Below are 12,114 nucleotides of genomic sequence, written 5' to 3' on the forward strand. Positions count from 1 at the left end.
CTAGGTAGTGATTTCATAAGAGCCTGATAGACTAAATATTACAGAAGCAAGCTGTGACCTGTGTACACACTGTAACCTCTCCTCTGCCACAACCTGAACACCTTCCCTCAATGATGCACAACTACAGGGGTTGGAGTGCAGGTGGGGAATATTTGAGAGAAATTAAGTGTCTAAGGATCTTGACCAAAACAAAGCAGACTGACAGGGGGGCAAGCAGCTACTGACTTTTGCTTTAGCTAGCAGCTTCAGTTTGGTGTCTCAAAGCAAGCAGCCCAGTGAGAAGTGTCAGACTCCACCCTGCACTCACAGACAAGGGAAAGCAAGTTATGGGGCCCAAAATGCAGTATCGTCCTCCAAAGTACAAGTCTGAGTGGGGAGGTGTCCTTCAGTACACTGAATGCTCTTGAGTGCTACAGGTTCTGAGATGGGGGTTTTCTCTGAAGAATCTGTCCACACAGTCCAAGGGATAATGAAGATTACAACTTAGCTGTCTTTCTCAAAGAGCCAAGACTGTTTTCAGAAGTAATTTAAGAAAAATTTTGCCTTCCCACCAGACTAGATGAGAAAGTTAGGCATGATGGGCTTGAAAAAGGAAACAACCTTGCTTGGCTCATTTTGAACATTTGGCAAGGCATACCCATTGGTATAACCTCAGTCAGCAGAGAGATTTTTATGAAAAACAAAAGCACTGACAGATCAGAGCCTGTAAATAAAACAGGTAGACTATTTCCCTTATCTTTCAAAAAAGATTACAGAAGCACTGGTGACAAAAGCCTGAAAACTCCCACCACACTCTGAAACCTACTTTCTCATACTGCTCAAACAAAAAGCCTCTCCTCAATTGTTACCCCACCCCCAACCCCTGCACAAGAACTGTACAGTCGGGAAAGTTTGGTTAGTAACTTCTGGGAGGAGGATACTGCATTTTTTTTAATAGACAGACACAGATACAGATATATACAGATTAAAAACTTACCTCCTCAAAAGTCATAGACCAACTACCGTTTTCAATCATAGGTACAAAGACAATTAAAAAAAAAGAAATATCCAATGAAATTGCACACCTACTAAGACATTTATGAAATGGCAAAAACAAAAAGAGACATTTGTTAATGCAATTCTTTGTTTTTCCTTAGACTGTCATAGATTCTGAAGTCCTCTCTATGACTATACACATTCACAGGAATAAAGTGTACTCGAAGGAGCCAGTGGGCAAGTCTCAACTCAGGAAAATTCATGTTCCAAACTCCTCCCTCTCTACCCTGCTATTTGCAGTTTGCATGCCTGATGAAAATGCTGTGTGGGACTATTAGCAGTAGTGTGAGTTGCTCAAGCTGTGTTATTAAAGCTGGGTGGAAAGAGCTTCCTCGTATGACAAGGTTAGAAACCTCACAAAATAGTTCATTTTGCAAACAGGCAGTAGATTGAACTTGCTGTGTAGGAAAATGCAAAAGACCTGATCCTAATTTACTTCTTTCTGGAGGCTGGGTTTAGCAGCCCAAGGGATTGTGTCATATCTTCCAAGATACAAAACCAGAGAAATGTGAACTGGCAATCAAAAGAAAATAAACTCAGCTTTCAGGGAAAAAATGATGAGGAAGGAGGAGGCAATAAACATAGCTCAATATTTTGGGTGTGTTGTCTGCTGCTAGGATGAATTCTTGGCACATGTTTTAAAAGACATCTAAGGGTCAGGAGAAAATGTTTCTCTAAAAGACACAGTGCAATTTTATCAGCAACAACACTCTCAAATCTTACATGCTTTCTTTTGGGCCACTCTTTTAAATAAACATAATCATCATATTGAAAATTTTCATGTCTTTTTATATAATGATATATGCCTGTAGTTGAACTGTTTAAATTACTATTTTGTCTGTAAATGAAATTTTGAGGAAGAAATCTTCTTTTTCTCATCATATCCAATCTGATCTTTCCACTGGAAATTAAAAAATAATTTAGATATCAAACTGAAAACAAAATCTTCCTACTAATAGCTGATACTTCCCAAATGAGACTGCATTTCTTTAAGAATTTACAAAAACATTCATAGATTGTACTTTTGCACAAGGGTCACAGTAAGAATTTTTGACTTTGCAGGTCACATGTCTAAGTTGTAATGACTAATTCTGTCATTGTTGTGCAATAAACATCCACAGATAATAGGTAAACCAAAAGATGTGGCTGTTTTCCAACAAAATTTTATTTACCCAAAATAGTACTGAGGCAGATTTGATTTACAGGTCACTGTGGATCTTTGCTTTAAGTTCTAGCACACAAATAAGGTTTTACAAAGGTAAATGGGTTATAGATTATTAGAAACAGTGTCATTAGTATCAGTTTTCTTTCAGCAGGAGGCAAACATTTCTAAAAGTTAAAGAAATAGTTTGAAATGGGTACCAAGACATGTGAAAGGGTATCAATGTACGTGAATTCATGTACCTTCTATCTGGCAAATATCATGTAACCCTTTTACTAATTACAATAAAAAATGCAAAAAAAACACTAGGTGAATTTTGTATAAAATAAAGTAACCTTTCAAACAGAAAAAAAAAAGAAATAGTTTGGAGAATTCTGAAGCTCATCCGTAAATACACTTACACATTCTTAATCTGTTCAACACTTAAATAATAATCCCTCCTATGTTAAATATAACTGAGTCAGTGGTTCACCATCAGCAGGAACTGCCATTAGTTCCTACATGCTAAAGAAGCCTCAACAGGACCCTCATCTTGCATTGAAAAAAAGTCTTAGAAGAATGAATTAATTGCTACCCAAGCTAAAAACAAAATAAAACAAAACAGTGACATCCTGAAATTTATCATTAAATTATCACAGGCAGAAAGAAATCATCCTTGGTTCATTACTATTATTAAAAGCATATTATTCCATAAAGTAAATATTTCTGAAAGCCAACAAGGATTGTTGTAAAGATAAAATATAAGCTTATTTTCATTGGTGGAACAATACTTTTCCAGAAATGGATTTATTTATTTTCTATGCAAAAGGAAAGACACGGTGTCTTGTTCATTTGTTTTACAGGTAAGAAATTTAGTCAAATTAATATAACTTCTCAAAATAATTTAATAAATATGGAAGATGATACAAGTAATGTTAAACTTCTAATTCTTTAAACATTTTTACTATATATAATTGAACAGTATCTGCAAAAATTGTATAAATTTGTAGGAATCTTTAAAGGAATACTTTTCTTTCTATATGAATTACATCTTATTTTGTTTTGTTTTTGTGGTGCTGATGATTAAATAAACTCTGGCTTGCTAGCAAGCCCTCCACACTGAGTTACACAACTAGTTCTTGAATTAGATAATGATTGTTTAAAAAGTTCAAATTTGGGGCCGGGAGTTTAGCCTAGTGGTAGAGTGCTTGCCTAGCATGCACGAAGACCCGGGTTCGATTCCTCAGTATCACATACATAGAAAAAAGCCAGAAATGGTGCTGTGGCTCAAGTGGTAGAGACCTTGCCTTGAGAAAGCCCAAGGGCAGTGCCCAGGCCCTGAGTTCGAGCACCATGACTGGCAAAAAAAGTTTAAATTAATTATTCTGAATATGGACATTAGAAATTAGATGTTTATAATATATCTGAGTCTCAAAACCAAGAGATTTTAAGCATTCCAGATTCTTTCTAGGATTTTCTCAGCTAGAATAGGTTGCCTTTATTGTGCTTTGGGAGATTCACTAAACCTAATTAGCTATGTTTAAAGGCTTGACCCACATTAGTAATTCAGTTAAAAAAAAGTACATCATTCTTCAAATGCAGATTTAAAAGTACCATCAATTGATTATATCACTCAACTTTTCTACAATGAAACATATATCTATCAGTGTAAATTTTCTGGGAACAACAAAGAAAATAGTTTTATGTATTTTGCAGCTCACATTTTTCTCATTTGAATCTTGTTGGTCAATTTACAAATCAAAATACAGTGAAAATACAAATTTGGAAAGGCCACGTTGGAAATGCTAATAAAGGAGGTATAAAGTAAATATTCTAGGTTTATCTTCTTGTAAGTTTCCCTCTGTCCTTTAGAACCTCATCATGAAGATAAATAATAAAAAAAACACTAGAGGATGTAAGCAAGCATGGAAGTATTCAGTATGTTTCAAATACAAACTGTGGCTAGTACCAGATAAGTAACACAGCATTTATATGTTTGTGCTACCCATTCCTAAATGAGTAAGTCTCCATAGATATACGTACATGTATACATAGGAACAATATATTCTACCTAGAACTTAATGAGAATCACTAAAAATAAATGTACCACTCACTTATGTTGGTCTTTTTCTTAAAAAAAAAGTATAACATAGGCTCAGTGATCATTAGCTGGAATTTTGACAAGGTCTCTTCCTCAGAAGTATGACTTCTATCCAGGTTATTGTTGGTATGACTTAGGGTTCACAAAAGAGGGGAAGAGGGCAGTACTCCAAGACCATTTTGTTAGGGATTTTTGGGGAAAGAGTTAATTTATGTATCACAAACCTATGTATATAAGTATCCAATTCACTGGTTTCAGTATATTCATAAAGTTGTGTGAGCATCACTACTATATAATATAGGACATTTTCATCATGCTTGTGGTTTTTTGTTTTAGGTGTTTTTTTTTTTTTTTTTTTTTTTGTCAGCTGTGGGACTTAACTCTGGGCCTGGACAATGTCCCTTAGCTCTTCAGCTCAAGGCTACCACTCTACCCCTTGAGCCACAGTGCCACTTCCAGTTTTCTGGTGGTTAGTTGGAGATCAGAGTCACACGGACTTCAGTGCCCAGGCTGGCTTTGAACCGCGATCCTCAGATCTCAGCCTCCTGAGTAGCTAAGATTACAGGCGTGAGCCACTGCACCCAGCAATGCTGGTGGTTTTGAAATTGAAATTTATACCAATACTATTTTTTCTCTTATTTGTAGTTTAAAATAAAAGTGTTAGTTACTGGAAGTACAGTGATATGACCTGAAAAGGTATAGACAAGTACATATGCCTTAAAAATAAATAGAAAGCACATTTCTATACCACTGTAACAAAAAGTGAAAGCCAACTCTTTTACCTTCAACTCTCTCTCTCTCTTTTTTTTTTTTGGCTGGTCTTGAGACTTTAACTCTGGGCCTGGCATTACCCTAAGCTCTTCAGCTCAAGGCTACTGCCCTATCCCTTGAGCCACAGAAAACCACTTCAAGTTTTCTGGTGGTTAATTGGAGATAAGAGTCTCATGGACTTTTTAGTACCAGGCTGGCTTTGAACAGCAACCCTCAGATCTCAGCCTCCTGTGTAGCTAGGATTGAGCCACCGCACCCAGTTCACCTCTCATTTTTAAACAGTGCCCTTCTAGGTATGCCATGAAGTTCAAAGACGAGCATCAGACTGAAATACCTCTTAGAACAGCTTATTATCTGATAGTTCTAAACATTAAAACAATTCTCAGTTCTTTTCTCTTGCCATATGGTATGTTAACAAGCTGAGAGAGATTGTTATTGACCTGGTGCAAGTTTTCTTTCAGTGCCCTCCATAATCTTCCTATTATTTTTTATATTTAAAATTTTTTTTTGTAGTCATGGGGCTTGACCTGGGCCTGGGTGCTGTCCCTAAGCTCTTCAGCTCAAGGATAGCACTCTACTACTTGAGTCGCAGTGTCACTTCCTCTTCCTATTATTTTTTAAGAGTTCACGTAAGTTGGATTCCTAGCCGCAAATATAAGAATCAATCCTTCCTTCCTTCCCCCTTCCTCTCTCATTCCTTCCTTCCTTTCTTCCTTCCCCCCTTCTTTCCAGTCCTGGGGCTTGATCTTGGGTTTCTCTTTCAAGGCTAGTGCTCTATCACAGCACCACTTCCAGCTTTTTCTGTGTATGCAGTACCAAGGAATTAAACCCAGGGCTTCCTGCAAGGTAGGCAAGTAAGTACTCTACTACTAGAACACACCCCTGGCCTCAAATAAGAGCTAATTCCTAACAGATATCTTATTCTTGAAATCTTGTATTTACCTATGTTATTTTCTAAGACATGATGCTACTTTAATTAAGATCATTAATACTTACCTTCTAAAACTAGATTATTCATCATCTGAAGGACAAAATCTAATGACAGCTGGAATTAATGCTGTCAGTTGCTGCACTGAAAATGTTATTATAATTTGAATAATTCTGCCAAGTATATTATGAAGACAAATACCTATACATTATTAAAAGAAAGAAAATAGGCATGGGTGACTCACACCATAATCCAAGCTGTTTAGCAATCTGAGATTAGAAGATTATTTGGGTTTGAAGCCAGCACAAGCAGGAGACTCATTGCCAATCACCAACCATTCTTATCATCAAAATGCCAGGAGTGGAGCTGTGGTTCAAGTAGTAGAGTGCTAGGTTTATGCAAAAATTCTCAGACAGCTCAGGCTCTAAATTCAAATCCCAAGACTGGCAAGTACACATACACAACAGGATAGAAATGCTTTTTTTTAAAGTTGAGATACTACACTTACACATCATTATAATAACTTCAAAGAAATAACTATAGAGGTTATATAAGCAAATAAGAGGCCACAACAGACTTAGAAGGAAAGGCGATATGAGTCTATAATCCCAGTACTCCAGAGGCTGAGTGAGGAGGATCACATACTGAGAACTTGTCTCAAGGAAAAAAAAGTTATGGTATGTGGACTTAAAATAATATAAGTACTTAAAAAAAAAGCATACATTGGGGCCGGGAGTTTGGCCTAGTGGTAGAGTGCTTGCCTAGCATGCACAAAGACCCAGGTTCAATTCCTCAGTACCACATACATAGAAAAAAGCTGGAAGTGGTGCTGAGGCTCAAGTGGTAGAGCTCTAGCCTTGAGAAAGTCCAAGGACAGGGCTCATGCCCTGAGCTCAAGCCCAGGACTGGCAAAAAAAAGAAAGAAAAAAAAGAAAAAAAAAAGCATACATCTTACAATTATGTATGCATGTCTATTTGATATAAAAAGGATTTAGGCATAAGTTATTGTTAATTCCTAGCCAATTTTCTTTATATCTTTTGAGACAAGTTCTGTTTTACTAAGAATGGTCTGAAACTCTTGGCCTCAAGTGATTTTATTCACATTGGCCTTCCCAGTAGCTGAGAATAGTGGCATATGTTATTGTCGTCAGCACTAGTTTGCTTAAATGTGCAAATTTGGACTTGAATTTCCTTCTCATTTTTTTTAAAGCATTCTTCACAGATTTTATTCACAATGATTGTGGCATATGTGCATCCTGCATATTAATGTTATATACCATAGCTCTTTTTGGTATTATTATCAGTACTCTAACAAGGTCTGTGAGCTCAGAAGCAATACTAATTGATGTTAGACTGGGTAGTAATCATGAGAAATAATTGGATGATCAATGACATACTTAAGAAGTAGTCTTGTTTAAAATTACATTACTCTAGTAATTATTAAATATTTTGTAGTAGATTTCAGTAATTAATGAGCATTGGTTGAACAGCAACTATATGTTGAATACTTAACATAATCTCCTTTGACTTCACAGCAATCTATCAAGAAATCACAGACTACATGTACAATTTACACTTTAGGAAGTTCAATAAAACACCCAATGGAAAAGGGACTAAAATTCCCATATAAGATTCCACATTTTGTGCCCCCTTTTCCTTTTTTTTTTTTTAGAGACAGGATTTGAACTCAGATTGGTCTACAAAATACATAGATTTTTACCATATTTCTCTATACACACCTCATAATATTTATTCAGCAACAGCATCAAGATGTACTTCATATTTCATGACTATTATCCATATCCCGCTCTCTGAGTACACAGAGACTGTGGGTGAACTCATCAATAATACAGACACAAAATAAATAATGTAAGCATTTTAGCACTGGCAGAATATCCTGATACATAGAGAGATGAACTAATTTGCATGTACATGGGCTTTCAGAATTATATCCTGCTGAAGAAACACAATATTTCATTTAGAAAAAGTAAGTTGGAAATACTGTTTCTTAATACTGCAAATTAGAACAAATGTTTCTAACTGAAATTGAAAAGCTCTGTCTTTGTGAATGGCAATTTTTTAAAATATCAAAATTAACTGAGATACTCAACTGAAATAATTTTTCTGAAACTGTGTATGGTAGTTAAATGTCAGTTATCAATAAAGCTGTTTGTGGTAATAAATGCTGCAATAAACACCATTACTGTGCTTGATATAGCTTTGTGATTTTTATTTTTCCTCCAAATAAGTTTGTATTTGTAACATTGGCTACAGACCAAGGTAAGTTTGAAACATCCTTTTGTCAGTCTTGGAAGAGTTCCCCCTTTAAAAGTCTGTGGAAATGATAATGCACAGCTAAGATAGTACTTTGTCATTTTCTTTTTGTTTTCCTCATGTTTGAAAGTAGGAAGCCTTTTTCTTTCTCCCTCTCTTTTCTCCCAGCTTCTTATGATGATTCCCAGCACAAATGCAACAGCTGGAGTTACCTACAAATATACAAACTGAAAGAAAAGAAATATTATGGTTGGCTACTTAGTCTGGAAATGAGGACAAACTTGTCTGGATAGCATGATAGGTCAGTGTAAATCATTGGGGTAAGACAGACAGCTCTGCTTCAAGGTAAAACTGGCCCTTTGCTCTGACAGGTGAAAAGTGTTCCTCATACCTTGTATCTATCCATTGGGTCTTCCTGTTGCAGCTGACTCTCTCGCATCGTTTGATATTCTTTTTCATATTTCTTCAGCTTTTTGGTCGGTACCTGAAGGGTTTGAAGAAAAGTATATTATACCAGATCATCATATAGGAAAATGTTTTTCTAATGAGTTTCTCAGTTCAGTTTCTGGAATCCTAAAAGAACATTCCCAACTCACTGTTAAGGGGGAAAAAACCTAAATTCAAGAGTAGAGCTTAGTAAACTTTCTCTGTGAAGGTCCGTAGTATCTATTTTAGGCTTTGTAAAAAAACATAATCATGATCACAATCATTCAACTTTGTAGATATTTCACAAAAGTTGCCACGGACAATTATTAAGTAAACAAATATGGCTGTATTCCAACAAAAAATAATAGAATTATAGAAATTATGGAATTATAGTTTGTCCATCTCTGTTCTGTAATACTGCTGATGTCCTAGTTTTTTCTGTATATATATTTAATAGTTATATTATTATTTTTTTTGCCAGTCCTGGTGCTTGAATTCAGAGACTGGGCACTGTCGGTGGACACTTTTAGCTCAAGCCTAGTGCTCTGCCACTTGAGCCACAGTGCCACTTCCAGGTTTTTCTGTGTATGTGGTACTGAGGAATCAAACCCAGGGATTCATGGATGGTAGGAGAGCACTCTACCACTAGATCACACTCCCAGCCTCATAGTCCCATTAATTTTAACTATCTTTAAATATAACTCATTTGTAGCCTTCTATTACATTGAAAATAAAATAAATATTTTATAAATCAGAAATTGAACAATAAGTTAATATAACAGAAAAGAAATCTGATATTTGAAGAAATACAGGGTCACTACTAAATTAAAGAATAGAAAATATATGAACAATTCACTGATTTTCTTTCTAAAATTAGGTCATCCTCAAAAGTGATACTCTTTCCTGAGAAGTAAAGAATTTTTTTAAATCTTAGAATTCTAAAAGTGAACACCTAACCATAATACAGCATTATAAAGGTCATAGAACTTGGCACCAGAGTTTGAAAGACGATTACTTGTTTATGGACTGTGTATTCCCTCTGCATATAGGTATCTACTACAGTCACAGTGAATGTGCAAATATTTTCAATCTCATAAAAGATATTGGGGAATTAAATGATGTAACATAGGTATCTAAAATAATGCCTATTTATATTATTAATTTACACATTTCAAAAAGTTCAGTGAGAAAGTTATTTAGCTCATACCTGTAACAGTAGCTATTTAGGAGGCTGAGATCTGAGGATCATGGTTTGCAGTCAGCCTGGGCAGAGAAGTCTGTGAGACTATTAGCTCCAATTAACCAGCATAGAGCTGGAAGTCGAACTGTGGATTAAGTAGCAGAGTACTAGCCTTATGCACAAAAGCTCAGGGAGAGCACTTAGGTCCTGAGTTTGAGCCCCAGGACTGGCACATGCATGTGTGCACATATACACATACACACATGTATACATACATACATACACACACAAAATCAATATATTACGTAATCCACTGTGTTCCATGTGACAGATCAAACTTTCAGCTTTTCCTTAGACAACCAAAACAAATTTTTTTTTGCCCTTCTTTAGTGTTGCTGGGGATCAAATCCAGGGCCTCATGCTTACTGAAGGTGCTCCTCTACTAAGCTACACTCCAACCCTATATGCTTTGTTTAAACATCAAAATCTTTCCTTTATGTTTAGATCCCAAAGAAAGAAACTTGAAAGAAATGATTTTGTTATTGCGACATTACAAGCATGCTACTTTGCTGGCTTCTTGATGAGTCAGTGAATTAAGGATGGTGAAGTATACACTGTCAGATCCAGCAAATCCTTTGGCCCAGCTTAGGCCCTCAGGTTATCACCTTCTCAGTTCAAAATTTGATACTTAGCAATTATTATATATTTTTGAAAGATAGCTCAAGAGGATTGAAAATACCACATGATTATAATTCCTTTAAAACTTTCTGAGAAGGGGATAGTTTCAATTCTCTTAAATCTGTCCAGACAGTTTGTAAAACAAGAACAATAATAAAAAGACACCAGGTACCATCTGTCTTCTTTATTTACTTTGTAATTTCCTTTGGGGATCACTGTGAGGTACTAGATTTATCTTCTTCTGACTGCAATTAGGAGGTCTTACAATCTTACTCCAAACCTGAAAGACAATATCAACTACCCAACAACCATGTTATGAGAATTTCATTCACTGGTGGGGAAAAGCCCCTCAGTCAAACAGAAATAACTGAATTTTAAAGCCACTGCTGAATACCGTCATGAAAAACACTAATCCTTAATTATACTACATCTCAGGAGACCTTTCACAGTACTCTGTAACCAGCTGGAGTACAATAAAGGGCCCTATCTGACAACTGTGCATCTTCTCAGATCAAGATAAACAAGAAAAATACACGAGATCATGTGATAAAGAAATAACGTTTATCTTGATTTTAATGTTGGTCTCAATTTTACTTTTCTCTATATACATTAATTACATACTGGAAAAAACAAAAATAGATTCTTAAGTTCAAGTAACAAACTGCTGGTTCTTTTTTCATATAATTTTTATTGTAATTAATAGAAGGGTTACATTATATTCACCAGAAAGAAGGTGCATTACTTCACAAACATTGATACCCTTTCTGACATCAAAATGCTTGAGCTCTGGGCCGGGAGTTTGGCCTAGTGGTTAAAGTGCTTGCCTAGCATGCATGAAGACCCGGGTTCGATTCCTCGGTACTACATACATAGAAAAAAGCCAGAAGTGGTGCTGAGGCTCAAGTGGTAGAGCTCTAGCCTTGAGAAAGTCCAAGGACAGGGCTCAGGCCCTGAGCTCAAGGCCAGGACTGGCAAAAAAAAAAAAATGCTTGAGTTCAGGTAAAAAGGGATCTTAAGGTTCAAGCATGCAGATTTGCTTAAATACCTAGGAACTAAAGGAAGGGATGCAGTTAAAGGTACTAAGAGCAAAGTCTACTCCAGCAGCCATTTTTCCATCAGATCAGATGTATTTCAATATTTTTATAACTAGGATGAGTTATAGGTCCATGTGGAAGCACTGTCCACATAGTTCTAAAATGAATCATTCATCAAGATTGAATTGCATATTGAAGTTTATTTCTAAAGAATTCTTTGGAAACCATATTAAAAAAAAATCAATGTGGTACTAATATTGACTTTTAGATTTTTTTTTTTTGCCAGTCCTGGGTTTGAGCTCAGGGTATGAGCACTGTCCTTGGGTATTTTTTCTCAAGGCTAGAGCTACAGCACTTGAGCCACAGCACCTCTTCTGGCTTTTTTTTTTTATGTATGTGGTACCAAGGAATAGAACCCAGGTCCTCATGCATGCTAGGCAAGCACTCTATCAGTAGGCAAAACTCCTGGTCCCTAGATGTTTTTTGTTGTTGTTGTTGTTGTAGTTTTGTTTTTTTAAAATAAAGCTGCTAGGTATGTTAAAAGGT

General features: G+C 36.0%; 1 protein-coding gene across 6 annotated transcripts in view; it reads right to left on the bottom strand.

The window, feature by feature from the left end:
* Rabgap1l (RAB GTPase activating protein 1 like) overlaps positions 1 to 12,114 on the bottom strand; it is a 452,094-nt gene that overhangs the window by 24,324 nt on the left and 415,656 nt on the right. For 5 of the 6 annotated variants that reach the window (XM_090340389.1, XM_090340388.1, XM_090340390.1 and 2 more), the window contains one exon: positions 8,642 to 8,734. In XM_090340389.1, coding sequence (XP_090196515.1) covers positions 8,642 to 8,734 — 93 coding nt within the window. Of the gene's footprint in view, positions 1 to 976; positions 1,141 to 8,641; positions 8,735 to 12,114 lie in introns of those variants that run through there. The other variant, XM_090340394.1, reaches the window with a different exon arrangement.

Source organism: Megascapheus bottae, chromosome 10 (assembly GCF_031878675.1).
Source record: "Megascapheus bottae isolate mThoBot1 chromosome 10, mThoBot2.hap1, whole genome shotgun sequence".
Taxonomy (NCBI): Eukaryota; Metazoa; Chordata; class Mammalia; order Rodentia; family Geomyidae; genus Megascapheus; species Megascapheus bottae.